Source organism: Alosa pseudoharengus, unplaced genomic scaffold (genome assembly GCF_046254945.1).
Source record: "Alosa pseudoharengus isolate Yale_2024_CS ecotype anadromous, Long Island Sound unplaced genomic scaffold, YU_APseudo_1.1 YU_APseudo_1.1_scf_18, whole genome shotgun sequence".
In the NCBI taxonomy this organism is placed as follows: Eukaryota; Metazoa; Chordata; class Actinopteri; order Clupeiformes; family Clupeidae; genus Alosa; species Alosa pseudoharengus.
Genome location: NW_027468650.1, coordinates 20,462,379 through 20,487,175, shown reverse-complemented (window position 1 = coordinate 20,487,175; position 24,797 = coordinate 20,462,379). Strand labels below are relative to the sequence as shown.

Here is a 24,797-nt window from a genome sequence, read left to right as displayed (position 1 = left end):
TGTCAATCTGGAGGTGTCAGGCTTGATCTAAAGATTTCTCAATGCTTGCCTTGCAGGACAGTAAAAGTACCTAAAGACAGCTTCCTAAATACATCATAAAAGGGCGTGACCATAAAGCAACAGAGCTTTTTAAACAGTTAAGTGGGAACATGTTATTTGGGCCATATCTAATAAGATCCACTGCATTATGGAAGAAACTCACCAACTAGTACAACTGTAGCCTCAGCATTTTCAGGAATTTTCTCCAAGAGTTTCAGTTCATGCTTTGACTTGGACCTATGCATTCCAATAGCTGGGATGGAGTCCCTCTGTGGGGTTATAACCATAATAAAACTTAGCCACAGTTTTGAGACAAAATTGCAAAAGCCAATGATTAATCAATCAACCCCAAGCAAACCTCAAGTGTGAACTGAAGATAAAGAAAAAGCTAAAGTAATGTGTCCTGTGTAGTAAAAAAATATAGTAACTAAATTATATGAACAGTAACAATCATACACAAAGCAAAAATTAATCAAAACACATGACAGCAATGCAGGCTCTGACCTGGGCGTGCACCTCGTGCTTGTCCATGTCGATGCGCAGCTCCCCCTCGAGGCCGGCACCGGTCATCAGGGGCTCGGTGGCGGAGGGCTCTGCCTGGGAGATGTGGTTGCTGCTGCTGCCGTGGTGGTGGTGGTGGGTGCTAATGAGCGAGCCCAGGCTGGCCGCCGAGATGTTGCGGGGGAAGGAGGCGTGCTCCTTCTCGTCGCTCGGGTGGCTGGGGGAGAGGGGGAAGAGCATTAAGCGGGTGAGCTCATGCACTAGCGTCTGCATAGGGTGCTGCTCGGGTCTACGGGAGGGGGGAGCCATGGGGGGGGGGGGGGGAAGACAGCGATGGCAAAAAAAAAGGGAAAGACCAGGAGGGAGGATGAGAGCACAAGGTGAGCAACAAATACAACACTAAGACATTTCACTCATTTATTCTTGGAGCTGAACCAACCTTTTTGCCTCATTTAAGCAAATGACTAGTGAGAGCATGCTGTTCTGAGAGTCGACACTCCATGGCCTGTATCTCTTACATAACACGGCAAAGTTACCACAAACTCCCGTCCTGATCACATCGGTAGAGTGCCAAATGCTTTTGACTTCTACTTTTGAAACTTTGGCTTGAGTTAAGTTCTGATTCCCTTCCCCTCTTCCCAGCCCATCTTCTCCATTACTCTCCATGACTAATCCATAATTAATGAGGCAGCCGTGCCGTGTTGTACCGATTGTGACGGCATGGTGTGGCGCAACGTGGCACGGCTCACCTGTGCTTGAGCAGGAGGGCCCTGAGAACGTTGGCGCGGTCCTCTGCCTTGATCTGATCCGAGATGATCATCTGCTCCACCACCTGGTGAGCGATGCCAGGGAGGGTCTTCTGGTCCAGATCAAGGAGCACGGCACCTGGGAGGTCACACAGAGGCAATGTCACACGGTCGTTCGGTTATCAGTGACTACTACATTAGTAATGATGAGGGAAACGCATACGTACAGTATAGCTACTGTAGTTGAGGTACAGATCACTTGGGGAGAGTGAGAAAAGGCACAGTCGTTATAAGGGCTGGTCAAGTGTCTCACCGTGAGAGATAGTTTTGCGGAGCTCCAGGAGACTGCGAAAGGACAGGGAAGCCACGTGGGGTTTGCCCCAGCGGTCCGTCTCCTCCTCCACGTCCTCCTCAAACTTGATCCAGCGAGCAGTCTCCCTCCACTGCATCTCCTGGTTCTTGTCCATGATCAGTTCATTCAGCTCCACAAACACCTGGAGGACACAACACACACCGAAACACACACACACACACAATGTCAATCCCTGTAAGGACAATACAGAGCAAAGGTGGGGATTTGCCTCAAGATCTCACTTAAAGGCACTGAAACCAGAGCTTGAGGGAACTGTGGCATAAGCATATGCAGCGGCCATACCACATTTGGATCCAAGTGCCCACAGGGACCTGGGTTTGAATCCAACCCATCGTTATTTCCCGAACCCACCACATCTCTCTCTCCCAGTCACTTCCTGTCACTGTTCACTGTCCTATTTTTAGGCAAAAATATACAATGCTAATGACTTACTAAAGAAAGCTTATAAATCACACACATTTCACATTTCTTTGAAATATAACCACAACTGAAAAAAAAAACAAGCCATGCACATATTACAAATTGGATGTAAATTAGTTTGAACTCTTCAGACAAGACTTTAGTCTTTAGTAAATATTAACCATTTACAAAAAGGCAAATCACACCAAACATGCAGCGCAGCATGTTTGCACACCATCCTTTACATCAGCATTCTAAGCACAGGTGTAGGCTCTGCAACACTGCACACCGTTACCGCCACCGACTTACATTTCTGCACGACCCTTGATGCTACCGGTCAAGATCATCGCACGCACATAAAGGCACACTGGATATTTCCTCTTAAACACTTCACAATAAAAGCACCAGTTCCACATGCCACAGCACACACACACATCCTGACCAGCATTAGTGTCCTCAAAAACTCAAAACGCAGACAAGCACAGGCACATCCTCTAACTAACTGCTGACCTTCTGGTGGCGGGTCAACTGACTGGAGAAGTCCAGCAGGACCATGCTGTCGGGTCGAGACTCGGAGCGGTACAGAACCGATGGGAAATGGAGGTGTGAGCTTCTGAGCTTCAGGGTCCGCACACTGTCCCTCGTCTGCTGTCAAGGGGGGCCATAGACCTCTACACACACACACACACACACACGCTCACGCTCACACACGCTCACGCTCACACACTCCCACTCTATGGTGCACAATCTCTGACGAGACCATGTTGTTTACCTGGCCGCTGGGGGGTCTGAGTGCGTTAATAAAACATCTCCGCTTCTCACAAGCTTGTGGTGTCGGGTTACCTGAGCTGATCTCGGTTTCTTTGAGCGTGTGTGAAAGGAAAGAAGTTCATTCATTCATTTTTAATTGCACCTTCCCCCGTCTATTCGTCCGCTCAAGAGCCATGAGGGGCTTTGCCGAGAGTTTGGCCAGAGTTTTTTTTTTTTTTTTTTTTTGGAAATGTCAGAAAACAAAAGAACACTCTATAAAATGAACCTCAGATCTGACGGGACGAATGATCCAAGATCCACTTCCAAGAACCCTACCAATCACATGATGGAAAGGCCACACGGTGCCCTGAACAACATGTTGCTGAGAGAGATTAGATCCAAATATATCATAATACAAAAATGAAACCATATCCCCAGTAACAGAGACAAATAGCAGGTAAAATGTAGAAGCATGTGTGACGTGTTGAGTAGCTCACCTCATGTGGGGTGCGGTCCAGTTTCCGTGTGCGGGTGCTGGCCTCTTTGTGATCCTTGCTGATGTGCACCACCTGGCCCTTTGCACTCTTCCGCACCAGGTGTCTCCGCATGCCAGGTACATCTTCAAATCGGTGACCTGAGGGAGGGACAGGGAGTGGGACAGGGAGAGGGAGGGGATGAATGGTGTGAGCTTGTGACCACAAGTGTATTAGTTAGGGAAGAAGCTTCATGCAAACTTGACATTTGGAATAGTCCACAGCATATTAGCTCCATCATGTCCACACATGACCACCTTTAATTTCAAAGCACCGCAGGATGGTTTAGTGAGGAACGCTATGAAAGAGGCCTATAAGCCTGCCTACACACACACACACACAAACACACACAATCATGCAATCATGTCCACACAAAAACACACACACACACACACACACAGACTTAAACTTGACCACAGTCAGGTGAGAAAACTGACCGTCTACGGGGCATAAGGAAACACAGATTGTAGTGGGAGATAGCAGTATGAAGAACTACAGAGCAATGGCTGCACAGGGCTGCCTCCACAGGAGCTGATTGTGGACATCACGGAGAGAATAAAGGGTGACTTCCATCATGGGAGCCCGGCGAGGATTTTCTCAATGCACTCTGGACAGCGTGTCCCTGCACCAATCCTGCTGCTGTTAGGATGACCTCACCCAGTAGATCAAATCTCAGCCTGCTGAATTAAGGGAGCCCTGTTCCCCTTTGTTCCGTTTCCCCTGCCTCGAAGAATCTAGTTTCAAGACTGGCCCAGTACCAAGTATACACGGGGTGTTATTGTGTGTGTGTGTGTGTATTTTTGTGTGCGCATGTGTGTGATGGGGTGGCTGTGGGACATTACCTGATTGGAGTGTGGGGTACTAAAGGTGAGAAACATCTAATCAGTACTAACAGCAAGAGGGACAAAGGAACATTGGTATGCAAGAGGATTTGACGGCTGTATGGACAGCCAAAGAAAAGCTGCCATCTTTTGTTCTTTTCCCACAATATGTGTTATATTATGTTTCACTCACCAATGGACTTAATGTGGGAATGGCTTAGAAGCAGATTTTGTTAACTCATTTTGGTCAGCAATTTGGTCAGCTAATTAGCATTGATTTAAAAAAGAAACACACAAGCTCACTAGTATGGCTGAAGTTTGCAGGGTTATTTGCAGGGTAAAGGGTAACATCAAACCGTATCTTTCAAAAACTGGTCTATAATAACCAACAGACATGTAATATTTCCACGTTTTGACTTCTGTTGCTTTCTGTCCTACCTTTGCCATTGGTGAGGTCATAGAGACAGCAGTCCTTCTGTTTCTTCATGAGTAACCTGCTTTATCCAACAGGTCCACAGGTGAGACTTTATGAAGTCCGCAGTCTCCTCTGATGATTATGTTTCAGGACCATGGGATATCAGTAGAAAACAGAGGACTCCTGTCATCCTGTCTACATGTCTACATCAAAGTCCATCAACCAACAAAAAACCCAAGCTCCTAGATTGCTCTCCATTTCATTAGACAAAATTCATCTTCAAACAAAAAGCAAAGTATATCTGAGATAGTTTCAAGCAGATTTAAGCACATCCCCGTGTCTTCAGACAAGAGGAGGATCCAGGAGGGTGTGGCATTACTGTAATTCTGATTTGATAGGGACATGACCCCCTGATCTGTTGGTGGTTCGCCAACGTTCATCCATGGCACTAAAGAGAGACGTGACCAGCAGCAACTGACCGCCGGCCGAACCTAACAGGATCATCCCATCCAGGCCTATTAGGACGTTGAGGTGCTGATACGCCTGGGTCGGACAAAAGGGTAGAGATCAATTTTAATGATTCCTGCTGTTGAGCACCGGCCAGGAGAGATGAGAGGGCCGAGATTCCCAGGCTAATTACAGTAGCACAATCGCTAACGATGGCGCAGAGAGAAGGCCTATGAATCAGTGGACACTACAGCCATATGGTCACTTCTGGACCACACACTAAAGGCACATGTGTGGTTTAAGGTTCAGGGAGCAGGACAGCGGGTTCTCTGTGACCATCATGTATGTAGCCTGTGGCTGCACATTCTGACTGGTCCAGGGTCAGTGTGGGGCGATTAACCTTAACGCTAGTGAGGTAAGAGCAGGCCTCCCATTTCTGCAGGAGGTTAACTCCTGTCCATTCAGCTGAAAGACAGGTCGAAGGGGTAATCTGATCACTGACCCTCACTGGCGAACAAAACATTTTACCCTGAGGTAAAGTGCGGCATTGTGCAAACAAGCGTGGAGCCACCATCTCTGGCCAGAGCAGAGACTGGCTGCTGGGAGGGGCGGAGGCCCATGTGTGCCCACCCCCCTCCCCCCTCCGGGTGCTGACCTTCAACAGAGCTGAGGCTCCAGGTGCCTGAGACCACATTTAATTTCAAAGCACCGCAGGATGGTTTAGTGAGGAACGCTATGAAAGAGGCCTATATGCCTGCCTACACACACACAGTCACACACACACACACACACACTCACACACTCACACACTCACACTCACACACTCACACACCTATCTGAGGCCCGGGAAGCAGGAGAGCAACCTTAAGCTTGATGAAGTGAAATTTAAAAGGACAGCTGAGAATGCCGCACTGGCACAGCAGCCAGTGAAAACATCCCCAGGTCACGGAGAGTTTAGATCCTCAACACAGGCCCTCTCATTAAAATGTCATGATGGAGTAAAAACAAAATAGAGCCCGAAGGGCTCAGCGTAAGGAGACCTCGTCATGATGGAAAATTGTAGGCTTAAATGGATTGAGAAACAGTAGCTAATAGTGAGGAGATTATTGCTGTGTCCTGAGTTAAAAGGAGTCGGATGACACCCTATGCTCTGATGACTACATTTATTCTGTGTGTGTGTGTGTGTGTGTGTGTGTGTGGAAATACAAGATATTACATAAGTACAAGGCATTTACCAGACATTGCTATAGTTTCATTAGGATAACTTTAACTGTAAATGACCCCATAGAAGGACACGCGAGTGACTCACTTTTTATTCCGTCCAGGTCAGCGGAGGCCAGTGTCTGTGCCTCGCTCTCGTCGGTGGGGATGCGCTCGTACTTGGCCTGCTCAGCGCCCGTCATGTTGCCAGTGCGTCGTCGCTCCTGCAGGTCGTAACTTCGGCTGGACACTCTCGCCAGAGGGACAGCAGTGGGGGCTCCAGCAGGTGACCTAGGTAACCATATAGACTTACATTAAATGAGATCGCTGAGTAATCTATGGGAAAATGCAGAAATGTAAAGAGCAGCTAAGTATCAGTGAAATGTATAAAACAGAAACAATACCACTGAAATAAAAATATTTTTTTAACACAAACTACTTAAATACAAGTATTTCAGACCACTCTCTCCAGATCACATTCTTAATTCAATTCAACTGAAATTGAACACAACATAGTAATATCTAAGTTTCTCATTGACTATCAGTCAAAAACAGTATAACTATATTAACAACACTTACCTGCAATGAACTAGTCCCAATAGAATGAAATAAAATACAGGCAAAAATAATTCTTGACCTTTAGAATAAATCAGGATCCAAGCTTCACATTCCCCTGAAACTCTTTAGTCCTGGATATCGGCACTATTCTGCCTGCTCCAATAGAGCTATTCCTTTACACTAGAAAATGAGAGGTTATCTGAAGAGGTCTAAAAGAAAATAAGGGAAGTGTAGTCCACAGAGGGCTTAAGCGTGTAGTTGGACTGGCTGACAGGTACAAAAGGTACATCGGCCAGTAGCCATGGAAGTGGGTTGAAATATGGGCTTTGGGGTGACGTGGGCTTTGCGGGAACGAATTTCCCTCCTGCTGGCTTCCTGAATAGCTGTGACTTGGTAACGTACACGTTGTCCTGTCCATGACCATCTCCTGACCTTACCACAAAACCCCATCAGGCCCAGCCTCACACAAGAGACAGTAAACGGCTCAGGCTGCTTCAGTCAATAAAGGACAGAGACACAGAGAGGAGGAAGCCTTTCTCACAACATCAGTGCAGCAAACTCATGACTAATTAGTTATAATGTGTTAATAATTATAATGTGTTACCGAAATGCTAAAAAAAAAATAAAAAAATAACATAAACGAAAAGCTATGCAATTCAGTTTGTGAGAGCTGGAAAAAGCTGCATTTTCCAAAACCATGAAAATGCCAAATGTTATTCGACATCTTCCGACATGTGATCTCAAAATGGGCAGTTTGAGGGAGAGGATATACTGAGAAAAGGAAACCATTGATGAAGGTGGTGGTACAATGAATATCACTTTTCTGAGTACAGTTTGCTCATCTGAATGGACGGGTCGACTCACTCAGTTGGTGTGGCATCTTCGGGGCCCGTGCCCCCAGCTGAAAAGGGGACCACGGAGACATCTCTGGCCGGGTGAGGGCTCTCGGACCCCTCAGTGGAGGCCACGTACTCAGGATCCTCACGGGACACAAAGAACTGGATGAGAGGGACACAAAGCGGCGGAAGAAAAATCTCCTTAGAAAATACAACGTCCTCGGTCACCTAAGCTTGCCCAATTTAATGTTCAGACTGATTTATAAATGAACTTTTGAATATACCATAGCAGACAAAAATTAGTGTAATACTAAAAAATAGAATGTAACTACTGTCTACCACTACATTATATGAACTACTCATGGCCCATGCTCTAAAACCAACAAGTAATCTGAATAATAATTATAAGATTCACGACTCTAGAAAAAAGAGTTAGTATCATTGCAGTGGGTATTTATCAATTCTGTGACTGTAAAAGAGGCGCTGAAAACAAAAGGTCTAGTCAAGATAATCTGTGTTTTTGGCATGAAACAAAAGGTTTCAAATGTCATATTGATGAAACACATCCCCATTAAATAAATTGGTGGCGCTATACATGAAATTATTGGTTATGGGATGGGTTGACATGGCCCCTTAAGACGAACATACAAAAAAAAGGTGGTCCTCCTAGGCCCTACAATTCTCGAGATATGGTTCGATGCTATCCTTTGTGGGGCTACAAGGGGAACAAGGGGAGAGGAAGTGATGTGCAGTGCTGTGTTGGGTTGGCCACATGTGGTGGACAAGGCCATCCTCTGGGAACACAAACAGCTCCAAAAATCGACCCATTCTTGTCAAGGATGAATGCTGCCCTTTGGTCCATTTAGTCTCACAATCAGGCACTTATCGTAACTGAGGACAGTACCTATAGTTTGTACTAAATATTCAGCAAAGCAACATGGGTAAACAAGAAATTCTAACTTCTCAGCACCACTGCCATCTAGAGGTTCAACACTTCATTGATTAGTTCTCAACTATTAAATTAATCACCAACGATTTTGATAATCAATTAAAAATTAAATTATCTTGTCTATGATGACAAACTGAACATCTTTTGGGTATGGACAAAAAAGACATTTAAGGGCATCATCTTGGGCTTTGGGAAACACAGACTGACATTTTATAGATAAAATAAGGAATCACTTCCTCAATAAATTAGTCAACAAATTAACCAACAGAGAATATATTATATATTATATATATTAGTCATATTGTGTCATTCAGGGACTAAAACCTGTGGTTTAACTGTGGTCTTTACCTGCACATCTTGGCTGGCATCTGTTTCTTCACCGTGTAGTGTGGCACTGCTTTTGACCTCTGCCGCCTCCTCCTCTTCCTCATCCTCCTCATCCTCTCCCTCCTCTACAGGGGGTGCTCCGCCAGGCCCGGGGCTGCCACGGTGATCGCGGCCCTTCCTCTTCTTCTTGTTGGTCTTCTTCCTCTTGCTGTCTCCAGGAAGCTTGGACAGAGGCCGGTGGATGTGGTGGGAAGAGCTGCGATGATCTGCAATGATCAATTTTACATCAGACCAGGATATACAATAAATTACCACCAGCCTTCCTGATGAATCATTGTTGCAACAAAAATACATGCTATGTGTTTCCTTTCGCTTGTCTCTGCATGCAAATCTGAAAATAGTCACCTACAAAGAATTTTTTAATAAATGCTGCCTGCAAATGTATGCCCCATTAAAAAAATCCTAAGTAATTCTAGCGGTCAATGTGCTGTGAATTTTAATTGTGGTGTCTCAGCAACATGTAAACAATCATCTAAATGATTTTAATCTGTCTGTCAGAATGTGTCACAGCTGCGTCGTGTGGTTTTCCATCGTGCCCATGCTCACTCACACTCGATGTCCTCTTCATGGCAGGCGCGGTGCTGCTCGTCGGGCACGCTTGGCGTGGGGCTGAGGATCTGCTGGAAGCGCTGTACACCCAGGGCCTTATTCAGGTCCCCCTCCTCCTCCTCCTCCTCCTGCTGCTGCTGTTGCTGCTGCTGCTGCTGCCTACCTCCACCACGCAATGATGAGGCTGTTGGCTCCGGCTGAAGATGAGAGTGGACAGATACATAAGCGAGCACCTAAGGGAGTTGCCTCTTTGTCTGTATCTCAGTCACTGCACACTGTGATCACCGTGAAATGCTCAATTTGTTTTGATATGTTGATATGATTACCGTAATTTCCTAACTATTAGCCGCGGCTTATACATTGATTTTGCTAAATTTCTTCAGCTAAATTTCTTCAGCTTCTTCAGCTTTCTTCAGTTAACCCTTTGAACCCTAAGCTGTTTTTAGGGCATTTTCACTACCTTTATTCATAAGGATTTATTCTGGTCATTGTAAGTGCCACACCCACATATTATATATTGTTTTTTTCAGCAGAGTCTAGGCTATCCAGCTCTGAAGAATATTATAAAAATTCTTATATTTCGACATGTATCTCACCACAGCAAGCTCATAGCTCTACGTGCATTTCATGTGTGTGTAGGGCAGACTGTCCTGAATCGAGCAATATAATTGCCATGTTGGAGGGATACTCTGGGGCTGAGCAATTTACAGAAATATGTGGTGTGTGATTTACGGAAATAAATGCCATTTTTTTATTTAGTGATGAAAAATTACCTTTCTGCACTCCATATCTGTGACATGAACTGATCTGACCTGACTTGACCCGAGGTTGCGTGTTAGCCTGCGTGCCTATGGTGTATCCACTCATAATGATTCTCAACTTTTTACTGCATTGCCATGAACAAAGTAAAGGCAAAAAAGGTGTTTCTTTGTTGAACAAATTGGGATGCAATGTGAGCCTTGAATTGGATGCCATGCAGGAGTTTGCTAGGATCTCAATGATCATTGAGATCCGAGAACATATAGGATTATGAACATGCTTTGCCATAGAGAAACACACAATAGCGTTGGATTATAAACATGCTTTGCCACAAGAACAGACAAAAACGTGGCGTAAGTCCAGCTATATGAAGTTATTATTTTGCTGTCACTCCGTCTGTTTTATAACCCAGAAGGATGTACTTGGTATCAAATGATAGCTCTGAGTCTCCTCTTTCATCTGACATGCGTGACATATCCGATCACGGGTCCGCGAGTAATTCAAACAAGAGTAATGGGTGTGGAGCGTTGGTTTGTGTACATGACGTTATTATTTTGCAGTCACTTCGTCTGTTTTTATAAGCCAGAAGGATCGATAAACATGGTACCAATGGATAGCCCTGTGTCCCCTCTTTCATCTTTTCATGCTTGCCATATCGATGCGATCACTAGTTCGCGAGTAATTCAAACAAGAGTAATGGGTGCGCAGGTGAACGCCGAGAAGTATAGACTGTAAATATGATGCAATTTGATTTAATTTCATGATTTGTTTTATTTTCATACTTGATCGTACAGACAAGTGTGTAGTCTCTTTGGAAAGCCCGACTTCTGCTCTGTCATGCAATAAAGGTTTCATCTCGCAGTGATGAACAGTTCCGGAGCAATGTAACATAGAAGAAAGGGTGTGTTTTTTGACGCACTTTGCGTCAATCAGGTTCTAAGGGTTAATACACGGGGGCAGTTAATATGGCATTAATATGGTTTTGTTTCTTTTCACTTGCATAAAGCACTGTCCTGCGGCTTATACACAAGGCGACTAATAGACAGGAAATTACTGTAATGGCTGCACTGTAAGCAACCAGTGTTGATATTCTAAGGAATAAAATATACTGTATGGCCTTAAGACTTAGTGAGAGACTCGAGGCATTTAGACGAGATGCTGCTAAAGGTGTGTTTTCCTCATTCTCCACTAGAGGGACACATTATCAAAGTAAGAACAGCTTTAACCTCCCCATGTTCACATAGGGCAGCATTACAAGGGAAAAAAAAGACGATGACAGAATGTCAAAAACATTATAAAAACAATTAAATAAATGGTTATCAAATAAATGGCTGTACCACACAGCAATGGTAATTCACATGTATTAAACCCCTCTAAAGAGAGTGGTTAAATTGATTCTACCATGCTGGTTATTCTTTCAGGATGTCAGGGACAATCGTACAGTCCAGCGCATTAGAGTGGAAAATAACAACCAGAAAGCGTCCAGCGCTTGTGGTCCCTCTCCTCAACACAGAGATCCTCCCGTACCCTGACATTAATGAAGGGCTCTATGACGTCATGATGAGATTAGTGCCCCCCCTAGGGTCCGAGACCCCGAGGGTGGGATCTCTCCAGCTGACAGTGAACTAATGAGCTGCTGCCCAGTCCAGTGGCCCTTTAATCTCCCCAACCTCTGCCCCCTCAGAAGCATTAGTCAAATGCCACAAGCATTGCAACCCAAACCAAGTGAGATGCTGCCACCAGTGCCTCTTCTCCAGCAAATAAGAGTTGTTTCAAGGGAACCTTGTCATGCGAAGAATGTGTACTATGCCCTCAGACCAGGAAGAGAGCTCCTGGGGTCCATACTAGAGACTAAAGGGACAAGTACTTTTACCGGGGTAAAATTAACTGCATCTTTCATGTTTGATTTAACTGTAACCATGTCTGGAATGCCAAGCAGTTTTATAAGCAGTACACTACTAGCTTTTATTAGGAGAAAATACCCCAAGATTTCAAGCTCAATTACAGATATGATATTCAGGTCAAGCCATTACGGAATGTACAGACATGACCCTGTGCAACAATCCACTGCCTTTCCACCAGTTTAGTAAAACTATATTGTGCATTACTACTCAAGGGCATGATTCCCCATTTCCATAGACATTCACAGACGAAGATGCCTCAGCAGACAGCAGCAGTAAGAACAGTAGGAAGCCCAATTATAGACAACATGACATTAATCACTGAACGAAGCAACCAAAATCAGAAGGATAAAGGAAAACATCACTGGTAAGGAAACTCCAAAGTGTATAATTACTGTCAATTACTTTTTACAATACAATACTACCAACAATACTTGACTAGATTTGGAAAGAAATGGGGAGGGGATGTTTAGCACAACACAATACAGCTTGTTTATCTTAAAATAACAGCTTCAAACTTTTTTTGATTATATAGATGTAATTTTGTGTATTACACGTCTGTGTCATTGCCAAGGAGACACCCAGTATTGCACAAGGCCACTTTGTTCTTCCATGCAGGATCATGACCCTTTTTTGATCAGTTTTTGGTGCATTGGGCACCCCGTTCGTTAAACATTTTATGACAAGGGGTATAAATACAGATTCTTACATCATATTGCTTTAAGTTAATGTTGGAGATCAGGCCTTGATGGGTAGGTGCAGGGCCTGAGGATCTCCATGTAGCATACCACATGCATTCGAGAACATACAGGAGCCAGCACATACTATTGATAAATCTCTCTGAACACAGAGGAAAAGGGTCAATGTTGACCCAAGGAGCAGCCCTCCCGTAACCTTGCAGATCTGCCCTGGGAAAGTTTACTAACCCACTCTGCTACACTCCAAACTACTCACCAATATGCAGTTAGTGGCATTCATTGTATTGACAAGAGCTTGTGCAGTCTTATTTCAACTTTCTATCAAAGTCATACTTCCTACATGCAGAAGGCTATTTTTATTTGCCTGGCAGCGCTGTCAGGATGTAAGACAAATAAGAAACTACAAACTACAAATTACAAATATGCCTTGCTTCAATATCCAAAGACTCAAAGAGAAAAAAATATATAAATCAAAATAGTTGCAAATGTGTTTCACATCAAAAAATAAAACCACAAGGCATAACTTTCTGTGTAAACATTTTTGTAGTACGTCCAGCAGGAGAGGTTTGGAGTTGTCTTGCACCAGAATAAATGACTTTTTTCCATCTCTGAACACTTCACAGTAAATCCCCAGAGCTAGTGAGGGAGTGTGAAGGCTTGCCGTAGAGGTGAAAGAAAACCTGAGGACCAGCAGAAGCCAACTTCAGACAATCTCAGAAAAAGCGCAGCCTTTGGGCTGTAGTGTTGGTTTTGGTACATACACACTTTCTTTGCCCATTGCTTCCCCTGGTGCCAAAAAAATTCATTAAAATTATTCAGTTTAATTTAATCTAAGACTAGATCCTGGTCCAGACTAATTCTTCAGTATAAAAAATGGCAATGCAAACACTTTATTATTTGCATTTGGAGGACAGAAACAACATATGGCTTACTTACACCAGCTAGCTTGGTGCGTACTAGATGCATTCTGTGTAACATTTAGTCCCCTGCCTCTAATGACTATGTCTCTGCGATTATCCATGACAGCTGTCTGCTTTGTATTTAAGGCAACCAGAATATTAATTTCATGTTCCCCAGACCTCTGGAAATGCCAAGTGTTTAATTAAAAATGGGGATCCTCTGCTAATTAAAGTTACCTAGCAAATATAGAGCACCCAAGCACACTTCCTTGCTTGGGGTAGAATTCCCAGTCGTTGGAAGAAGGTGAGAAAAATCTGACGTGTATAAATCCTGATCGAATCTGTCTACAAGCAAACTAAAAAAAACAGAAAATCAAAACAGAAAAATCTGTTTTCTTTCTAACAGAAAGTCTTTGAGAGGTCAGTTAAGAAACTAAGTTCAATACTAAAAGTACTTGCACTATATGAAACATTCTTTACCAAGGTAACATGGGGTTCCTGTGTTTAAAAAGCAACAAGGTTCCCAAAGCAGGCAGGAATCCTCTCTGCACTATAAATAAACCCCCAGCATCCTCCCACAGTGACAGGGCTTACCAGACTCATGGTCCAGTGTATGCAGCGTGTGCAGTAGTGGTGAGATCTGAGACGGCCTTGAGAGGTGTCTAGTGGCAGAGTCTATGTCAAATCTGCGGGGCGTCAGGTCACGACACCACTTTAATAAAAACAGACTCATTCTATCCCCCACCTGCCAAAACCCCCTACCCCCATTTCCCTCCCATCCACTCTCTGTTCGTGTGACATTTGCACAGCAACTGGTGTCCTGACCTGGCGTGCGTATTTGGCTGTATTCACAATGTGATTAAAACAAACATTGTCCATTTTCCATGTGGAGGACAAACGCTTTCATAAGGGCACATGATTGTTTGACTTGGTCGGAAACAATACCACTCATTTAATCTTATACTTTTAACATTGCCATGTATAAATATTGACCATGGCACATTGGCCCTTAAAGTCTGTAGCCCGGTCATGGACATTAGCACCAGGTTATGCTTCAAGCTCTTTGATCTAAAGTCAAACATGTAACAAAAAGGAGAAGGACAGGCCACACTTAACATAACACTTTAACAGATGGGGTAGGTGCCTAAAAGATTATGCACAAATGTTGCCATCATATTAACATTTTATAACATTTAGGAAACAACATTGCATCCCAATATCGCCCCTTCGCCGTTTTAAAATCATTGTAAAATATAGCTGCAAGCAGCAATGAGGGGGCCAAGCAGAATAGGCCGGAGTAGCCACGGCGACAAGATAGAACTCAGCAGACACCCGCGATCAACACTTTCAACAAGTGTCACATCAAAACATAGCTGATTTTGTAGGGCTGAAACAGGGCTGAGTATTACCACCGCCTCCGCCAGCCAGCCCCCCTCACCTAATCACCCCTGCCCGTCCTGCCCCGCCCCGCCCTTGCACGCACGCACGCATTAGAATGAACTGGATGGAACATGTTGTCATCAGTTTCACATCAAAAAATTAAAGATCAATAAAACACATCAGCAACTACAGATCAAAATGCAATATTTTGAGAAAGCAATATATTGATAGGTTATGGTCTGAAGATGGTCTCTGCCCATTTTGGTGAGGATCCGCTGAAATTTTTGACCTGCGAAAACTTGTATGTGTTTTTAATTAAATACAATATGGCGGCCGAATCAATTACAATGACATCAAGTTGGCTTGGGTCGGCCTAAGGCCCTCCAACAGTATTACCAGACACCACTAGTGCATTTTAATTCTAAGCACAACAGCAGCTACAGGACAAAAGGCATGTTTATTAATTACAGCGCCCCCTAAAGGTCAAAGGTCACCAGATTTATTGAGCGTCCTCCTGATTGGGTCCTGAGTCCATGCACCAAGTTTGGCTTTGATACATGCAAGGGTTGCTGAGATATGAGGTCACTTACTGTTTGGCGGCTTCGCCACAAATTTCAATTGGCTGTTACAGCCGAATGCTTCTGTCAATTGTTCCAAAAAGCAATGCACTGATAAGGCATGGTCTGAAGATGGTCTCTGCCAATTTTTGGTGAGGATCCGCTGAAATTTGTGACCTGTGAAAACTTGTACGTGTTTTTGATTAAATCCAATATGGCAGCCGAATCAATTACGATGACATCACAAGTTGGCTTGGGTCGGCCTAAGGACCTCCAACAGTATTACCAGACTTTTTTAATTCTAAGCACAACTGCAGCTACAGGCCAAAAGGCATGTTTCTTAATTGCAGCGCCCCCTAGAGGTCAAAGGTCACCATGTTTTTGGAGCTTCCTCCTGATGGGGTCCTGAGTCCATGTACTAAGTTTGGTTATGATAGATCAATGGGTTGCTGAGATATGAGCTCACTTCCTGCTTGGCGGCTTCGCCGCAAATTTTGATTGGCTGTTACGGGCGAACGGTTTAAGTTCCGAAGACGAAAAGGAGTATCTTTTGTGAGGTTTGGGCTGAAGATCATGTGTGTCAAGTTTGGTGACGATCGGACAAAATTTGTGACCTGTGAAAAATTAGTTTCACTTTCACTAAAATCCAGTATGGCGGAAAATCCATCATGGCAGAAAATGACGTCATAGGGTGCGTTGAACTCGGCTTAGTCAAAATCGAGCCAACGGGTCAGAAGTTACGTGCGTGAAAGCATGTCCAACTTTGGCCTGTTGGTGGCGCTAGATCAGTCGGGGTGCGGACTTGAAACTTGGTGAGATTAATCATGGGGCACTGCTTAATTAGTATGCCAAATTTCACAACTTTTCACCAGACGGTTCTATGGGCTGCCATAGACATCAATGGCAGAGGATTTATAATAATAAGAAAACTAAGAAACACAATGGGTGCCTTCGCTTGGCCCCCAACTATGGTCTCTTGGGGCTTATTGCATGAATATTTATGGCAAAGACAAAATTCTCATAAGCCACATTGGATCTCTACTGGTCTTAAAGATCTGAGGCATGCAGAGTATTGTGATATGATTCAATGTTCTGCACCTTTTACACTGCACAACACTGTCTTGGAAATTATTTTATTTGTAATGACTGCAGAAACAGAGAGAAGCTTAAGTATATATATACTTTTGATCCCGTGAGGGAAATTTGGTCTCTGCATTTAACCCAATCGGTGAATTAGTGAAACACAAACAGCACACAGTGAACACACAGTGAGGTGAAGCACACACTAATCCTGGCGCAGTGAGCTGCCTGCTACGACGGCGGCGCTCGGGGAGCAGTGAGGGGTTAGGTGCCTTGCTCAAGGGCACTTCAGCTGCGGCCCACTGGTCGGGGCTCGAACCAGCAACCCTCCGGTTACAAGTCCAGAGTGCTAACCAGTGGGCCACGGCTGCCCCGGCTCACGGCTGCCCATGGCTTTCTTTTTTTTCATACCTATGAAGTTCCATTAGTTAAAGATGAACCCTAACTCTAATCTCCAGAGTGTGATGAACCCCTCTTCACAGTTACACTTTAAATAACAGGCATTATCATTAAGCAACATCTCATTCTCGTTGGCCAAAGCATTGAGCTGCACGGAAGGCCTGAGCTGGGCAGTGTGTGCAGGCTCAGGTGCACTCAGCTGGGCAGGGATTAGCTGTGGCCATGAAGTGCCTAATATCCCACTGAGTCAGCAATAGCCGCTGCTCATGGTATCGACATGGACAGACAGCGCGGCAGACAAGGAGAATGACAAAGAGATCAGGCAGGGAGAGTAAACTGCAAGTGAAGTAAGTCTTGTGTTATTTTCCAAGTACTGTCTACAAATTGCATCTGAACACTAACAGACAGAAATAAAATCGCTGAGGAACAGCGAAACCTCAATCTTGCATGAAGACAACTACATGTAGATCCCCCTTGATGACATCCCAGGGTTTACAAACAATTAGACTACCCTTCAAAAGAACATGACTCATCCCTTACCTCTTGCCACCTTCTCACACGTGAAGGTATTATAGAGAGAGTAACGGATTATCACTCTCAATCATTTAAACGGCAGATTTTATGCTAGATTTTACTTGTGCCACTATATATCAGCCTCTTCCAGGACCTTATGTCTACAGTAACTAAAAACTTAGGTTGGCTGGCCATTCTTGGGTATGATTGACTGAAGGCAGCCTCATAAAGCCTAAGCCCACTCCTGTTCCTGTGGTTGATGGGAACCTCAAGGTGTAATCATTCATTGGAAACAAGGTGTGATAATTCATTGGAAACAATGATCTAAACGGTCTAAAAGTTACCACTTGTCCAACTTAGTCATTAGAACAAAAGTCTTGGGTAAATGCCAAGTGACCCAAGAAGGTAAGATGCACTCCAGCAATCAATTTAAAAATTACAATTTATCTGGCATCTGGTTATGTCTTATTTGGGTCATTCTTTGTTAAATCAGACAGAATCCAGGAAAATGGTTGGTGTGCCATCTCAGATTTTGCTCAAAGTGTTTCCATCATAGATAAATGAACTAGAAACTAGGAATGCCATTGTTTGGCAGAGGTTAAATATTTACAAAAAACCAACCAACTTGTAGATATGTGAGTGACAAGATAATTCTTAAAGAGAAAATAAAAGCAACCATGAGGGTAATGGTTGGATCAGAGTGAATAACAGGATCAGTAGTACTCCTCATGTCAGTTTAAAATGCATATATGGACCTGTAACAATATAAACAAAATTATAATATTTAAGGCAAAAAACCCAAACAGTTGCAATAATTATCTGATTCCCATGCCACATGTAGATGACACACATCCGTTTAGGGACAACTGTTGACAAGTGTGACTCTTATCAAAATCAAATATTAACTAGAACTCATGATGGCTAATACTAACCTAAATATATAAAAAAAGATTTATCTAAGCAGTGTGCCTGATTTCTTCAGAAAGAGGGCTGAAAACGGAACAGAACTAATATTAGGTTCCAGCTGACACAATGACTTCGCCTCCATAAAGCTATGTAACCATATGGTGTTAAATATTGGTTAAGTGCTGTCGTTTTCAACATTTCAACATGTACCCTGACCTCTAAGAGTGAGTGAGAAGAATTTGTGACTGTGGAGCGATATAACTCTCAGGATTCTCCCATGACTTATTCAAACTGACCTTTTTGTAAAGGAAATCCATCAAACTGTTGTTCCGTCTAGTCCAGGACAACGTTGTCAACGGAGTGGTAGCTCCTTTGCCTTCTTAAGGCAGTTCTGGTCATTTAGGAAACTCTCCCTCATGTCACTATTCACATGACTAACCAAGCGACAGGAAGTGGATATAGACTAGTTTCACAATGACCGCCCCCATTTCAAAATCCAATTACTGATTGTCTTGACAATCCTGACAACCAAAAATGTACAATCAAACATAGTCATTGGTTCTAGATTAATCATTAACCCCAAAGAGCAACTGCTGCTGCTTCATGGACGTTAGCCAATTACAGCTAAGATGCAGTCACACAGCAAATACACTTATCGGTCAAAGAAAGGCTTGCTGTATCATTGTGCCTGGATTGTAAACGCAACTGCTTGTATACATAGTAGACTATACTATAGACTTTACGTTTGCAAGTAAATAAAGTCAGGTTTCCAGGTAGAAAGCATTTCAGGCTTTGTTGCCTGCAAAGGTCCATTTATGGCTTGTTTAGAGTGCTGGACCAACAATCACTGGTTTAAGGGAGGACCCAACTGACTCAGAAAAAAATCCACAGTATATAACTTAGTATACTATAAAACCATGATTAGCTGAGTCCCAATTAGACACAGGCCCCAGGTTTGGACAAATAAAGGCAGGTGTCAATTAGTAGCCTGGTCTGTTTTTATGGAAGTTTTTTGGTTGTATAAAACCTCTTAAAACTCACCAGATCGCCTGCTTGAACTAGGTCTGTGCTGCTTAGATCATGTACACAAAATCATTACTCATTATAATAATATATATATATATAATTATCACTCATTTTTTACTGATGAAAGGCAGTGTTATCCAGAGTTCCTAAATGTTTAATAGAAATACTTTGTAAATACTTTAGAATAGAAATACTTTGTAATGAAACTCCAGACATTATATGATTACTGAATTCTCATCCATTAGTAGTGCAAGCAAACAACTAAGTTTACACTAGTACAAACCACTGGTTTGTTGAGCACTTGTATAATCTTAGTTCTGCATCTACTATATGTGCTGCATTAACAAAGCATTGATAGGCTTTTCTCCAAGTTTCAAGGTGAGGGCAAAGCAACGCAAATACCTTCTCTCAGATAATCTGCAACCACATCTATGTTCTGAATGCAAAAGCATGGTCTGGGTAGGGCAAAGATATTAAAGGCAGTATCCATAGCAAAGGGCCTTTTTAGAAAAAAAGTCATCTTGTTTCCATGAGAAGGCCCCACTTCCAAATTTATCTAATCAGGGTTTACATTTTTCACCCTACAGAGGTCTGTCCTTCACCGAAATGTGAGCCATATATCAAAACATTTTGTATGGAATAAACAGCTATTCAGATATGAAGGTACGCAGACTGACAGTTTCTTTGGACCACATTAATGGAAAGGGCATGGTTGTGAATAATTGACAACTGCTGTGTGGGACACCTTCTGCTCAGTGGTATTCAAATTTGATCCCACAGGTGTTCAATCAGTGCTCAGAGGGAGTTCTTTTGAGTTCAATCTGTATGAGATCCCATCCTGTGACCTTAATCTGAAATCACTGACTAAAAAAAAAAAACACGGATGCCGGAGATGTCAAATGAAAGGAAAATCTTGAAAAGAACATTTCTGACCTACAATATCCTTTTATCTTGCCTCACAGTACACACTGAGGCTTGTCATGCTTGCTGAACAAGAAGAAGATACTCCATTGAAGTGGGCAAAATGGCAGTAACTTTAACTGTGTCGTAACTGGATCATACAGTAGTCAGTTTTAATATGAACTATGAACGGTGATCTTTTCAAAAGAGCAAAGGGGGAAACCCCAGTGGTACACAAAATGCCATACAGCTGGTCCAGTGAAGAGGAGAGATGCCCGGAGGGAAAAAAACTATGTTGGGATCAATATTTTTATGGGGAAAAAAGTATTCACTGAAAACAGTGATTGTGCCTGAATGCTAAAATTGATCCATGTGCCTCTGGAAATGGCCCTTCACTGACCAAACTTCGCTTCAGCCCTCTGTAATAATAGTGTACTTAGCCAGCTGGCTCTCTCTCTGGTGAACTGTTTTCTCATACATAACAATTATCATAAGGTAAAACATGGTGCAGTGTTCTCTGTTGTAATAGCTTCCTTCAGTACTCTTAAAACAGATACAGTCTGCAAGCCCACTGTGGGTCTGCTTAACTTGATTTTAAGGTTCATCTCAAAAGGACACCAACCAGCCCAGTGTAGAGAATGTTATTCAATGTTATTCACTATATAATGACCCCGGAATCACAACACACTGAGGCAGAGAAAGAGGAAAAACTCCCTGTAAGCCAGACTGTAGAGTAGTACTACTGGGGTAGACAGCTCACGCAAAAACCTAAACTCAAAATGAGTTGACTTTCGAAACTCTAAGGGCACTGAAAGGGCTGACAAGGCATAATGCAAGGTCAGAAAGGATGTGCAGCTGGGCTGGAGAAACATTTGGCAAGTCTGACTGGCACCGTCCTCTGCAGCAATACTGTTGACTTCACAAAAACAGTGAACACAGGACATGGAACACAGACATATAGAGCCTGGTTGTGATGAACGTCTGACTGGGGAAGAATCAAAGCAAGAAGGGGAAGCCAGCTCCATATGTAGAGCTGCTGATAAAGACAGCAGGGCTTAAAGCAAAGCAAATGTCTGTGCCTGAAGTCAATTCTAAAACAACCCAGCCCGTGCCTGAATAATTTAAGCCCTGAAGACAGGCATTCATAGGGTTTGTTGGAAGATGGAAGATGCTGGTGGTACTGTATCAAGCACAAATTATCTGCACATTGTTAAAAAAAAAAGTTAGACTTCAATTATACTGCAAGGAGCAGTGTTGACTGTCCTATACAATTAGTAAAGAACCCTACCTTAATCCTCGTTAATCCCAACCATTTAGACTTTAGATGCATATCCATATGAGCTAGAATGAATTCATTTATGAGGAAAAGAACCTACTGTTAAACAGCTGACATTTTTCCCATTACGAAAAAAACACTTTTAAAATCACTAATGATGAACAATACAAGGAGACAGAAATAAGCTTAATGAAAGCATAGAAAAACTAATTAGGTTAACATTCTTCTATGTCGTTCCCATCAGTTGGATCAAAAGAGACTGAAGATGCACTCACTGTGTAGCTGATGGAGGTCACTGTGTCCGTGACTTGGCCGGGGTTCTGGGGGTCGCTCATGGCTCCTGGTCTGGGGTGCACCTGCGGGCTAAAGGCTGTGCTGGGGCTCTGCAGAGCTGAGTGCTTTACACCTGGGTCTGGCTTTAGCCCTTCTCTTTCTCACTGGGACTCAGACAGGAACTTATGGGCAGCATAACCTGTGGGCAGAACGAAGGAGGAGATGCATGATTGGATGACTGGACTGGTGTGTTGGGCGCTCCTCCGTTGGCTTTGTACGTCAGAGTAGGGGGGTCCTGTCTGGACATACAAGCAAACACAACTTACTTTTTCCATCACTTACACTTTTTTTGTGAGTTTGGTTTGTTGATTTGTCACAGGCATAATCTAATAGATTAATGGTGAATCTAATAGAGGATGACGTTGATGTTTGTGATAGGCATTTCGCTGAAGGTCAAGAAGTGAGCAGCTTTTACAGATTGTTAGAACAGTATGTGGGAGATATTTGGGTGGCTTGGGTCTGACCTCTAAATGAATTGCATGAGCGGCAGTAGAGGCAAGACACACATCAGAGAGTTACCTCAACACTAACCCTGACCCAACTGACTGGCATTCAATTACAATACATAAAATAGCAATATTGCCAAATACCAAATACCATGAAACACCTGTCATGTCCCTGTCAGTTGGCTAGTTTTATGTATCCTCAAACAAGGTCACTGATATAACTATATCTAAAAGTCAGATTGAGAGAGCCATAGACCCAAACTGGTACTCACTGTGATAACAACTTAAAACACAGATGCAATATAAAACCATTTCTCTGAACTGACATTTGACTTGGTAATTGACTGAACTGACATTTGACTTGGACATGTATTTATCAAAATGATACTCATTAGAGGGCATTTAATGAATGGAAATACTATGGAGGAATGGCCTATGTACAGTACAAAAAGAGGTCAAATGTATGTAAGATACAATGGAATGCATGCTTGAGTTATGACCCAAGAGCAATTTACTCAAAAGCATTTTGATATGACCGATACCATTTTACAATTCATCCAAGATACAGTTTTAAAATTAGAGTCTCCACTGGGAATTTAAGAGATATAAAAAGATAAAGAACAAACACTGTACAAAAACAAATAAATGCTCCATTAAACAACTGTTAAGAACAACTGATGCATATGACTGGTTTAAAAGCTTCTTGTCTACCACAGCCCCACTTTCTACAAAAGTTACATGCTAGACTCCTGGAATCACAAACTCCTACAGGAATGTCAACTGCAGGAACATAAAAACTGACAAATAATGATAGTTTGACCTCTGATCATGTCATTGCTTTAGCTGCATAGAGCATGAGAATAATCAAACATTTATTTAATTTAAAACGTGATGTAATACACTTGAACAAAAAAAACAAGAGTGCCCTGTAATAACACAGAGTCATGTCACCCTGTAGTAACGGGGGCCCTGTTTGCTAGAAGGCGTCCAGACCCTCCTCCACAGCAGGACTCCTCTGGCCCTACTGCCAGAGAGCCAGATCTGATGTCACTGTACCACACAAGTCCTCACCCACTCTGCATGCAGTCTGCCTACCTACTGGTCACAAAGAAATACAAAACGCCCCCCCCCCCCCCCCAGCTGTGCTTTTGCAGTGCTGTGATGTTGTTTCGAGAGAAGCACAGCTCTACAGCATGTTGGAAACGTAATGGTTGGGTTTCCATTACACCTGACTAAATCACCTTCTTCAATAACTTTGGTGGTGGGGCACAGTTTATCTGTCTAGCAGATTAAGATTTCCCAGGGAGGGTTTTGGAACAGATATAAAACAAGAAAGAATATTATTTTCCTTCTTAAAACACTGACATTTAAAGCCTACTACTATGTCTCCATACATGCAGTATGTCAAACAGTGTTATTACATTTTGCACTAACCTCTCAGATGTCTGCTCTTCTGACAGCTCAATAGTGGGCGTGATGTATTACAAAATATTTTGCCGTGTCACATTCTACAACCTCACTGGCCGATACCTGGCAAAACTTGCACCTCCTCTGTCTTGGGGTGTGTACATTTCTACTGTTGTGCTGGTGGGCTTTGCTACAGGGAGAACAATCAGCGTTAATCATGATGCAATGTTAGCAGAAATGCATGTTCTCCAGGACGATACAATAGATTGGGCCAACAGAAGTTCCCCAAACACACACACAGAATGTGGGGGAGGGGGGACAACTAGATGTGCAATGTGACTAAAAAACACAATGAGCTTGTCTGTGCAACTGAAATAATCAGCATTACAGTTTTGGAACAACCACTAGAAAGGAAACTGTTAAAAGGCAGGAGGTATGTTTCTCCAAACTAGGCTAGAAGCACATGACCTGATGCATGAAAAGCAGCAGGAAGCTAGGTAATTTGTCACTCTCAGCTGATGAGCAAGGCACTTTTTTGTAGTGACTCAGCAAACTGAGGCAACTCTTTCTGTACACTGGTTTAAGATTTGCTGAAATCACACAGCTTCATTCTGTGAACATTCTGTCCATATCGTTTTCATACTTTAGCCTTTTTGTACATGAAAATCACTAGTTTGTATTCTAGTTTAATGATAACAAGCAATTCTAAATAACAGTCCTGTGAATAGATTAACTAAACTTATTCTGCTTAATGATTATATGATTCATGAAATTAAACATTATATTTCATACACTGAACATAGGAATGGATTGA

At 43.0% G+C, this 24,797-nt stretch overlaps 1 protein-coding gene across 3 annotated transcripts in view; it reads right to left on the bottom strand.

Annotated features, from left to right (window-relative positions):
• Window positions 1–24,797, bottom strand: part of slc4a2b (solute carrier family 4 member 2b) — a 50,907-nt gene that overhangs the window by 9,598 nt on the left and 16,512 nt on the right. For 2 of the 3 annotated variants that reach the window (XM_076290490.1, XM_076290491.1), the window contains 10 exons: window positions 22,073–22,269; window positions 9,505–9,700; window positions 8,916–9,160; window positions 7,647–7,780; window positions 6,334–6,515; window positions 3,306–3,442; window positions 1,600–1,780; window positions 1,290–1,425; window positions 544–757; window positions 203–308 (listed from right to left, as the gene is read on the bottom strand). In XM_076290490.1, the coding sequence (XP_076146605.1) occupies window positions 203–308; window positions 544–757; window positions 1,290–1,425; window positions 1,600–1,780; window positions 3,306–3,442; window positions 6,334–6,515; window positions 7,647–7,780; window positions 8,916–9,160; window positions 9,505–9,700; window positions 22,073–22,132 (1,591 nt within the window). In that variant the 5' untranslated portion in view covers window positions 22,133–22,269. Of the gene's footprint in view, window positions 1–202; window positions 309–543; window positions 758–1,289; window positions 1,426–1,599; window positions 1,781–3,305; window positions 3,443–6,333; window positions 6,516–7,646; window positions 7,781–8,915; window positions 9,161–9,504; window positions 9,701–18,891; window positions 18,964–22,072; window positions 22,270–24,797 lie in introns of those variants that run through there. The other variant, XM_076290492.1, reaches the window with a different exon arrangement.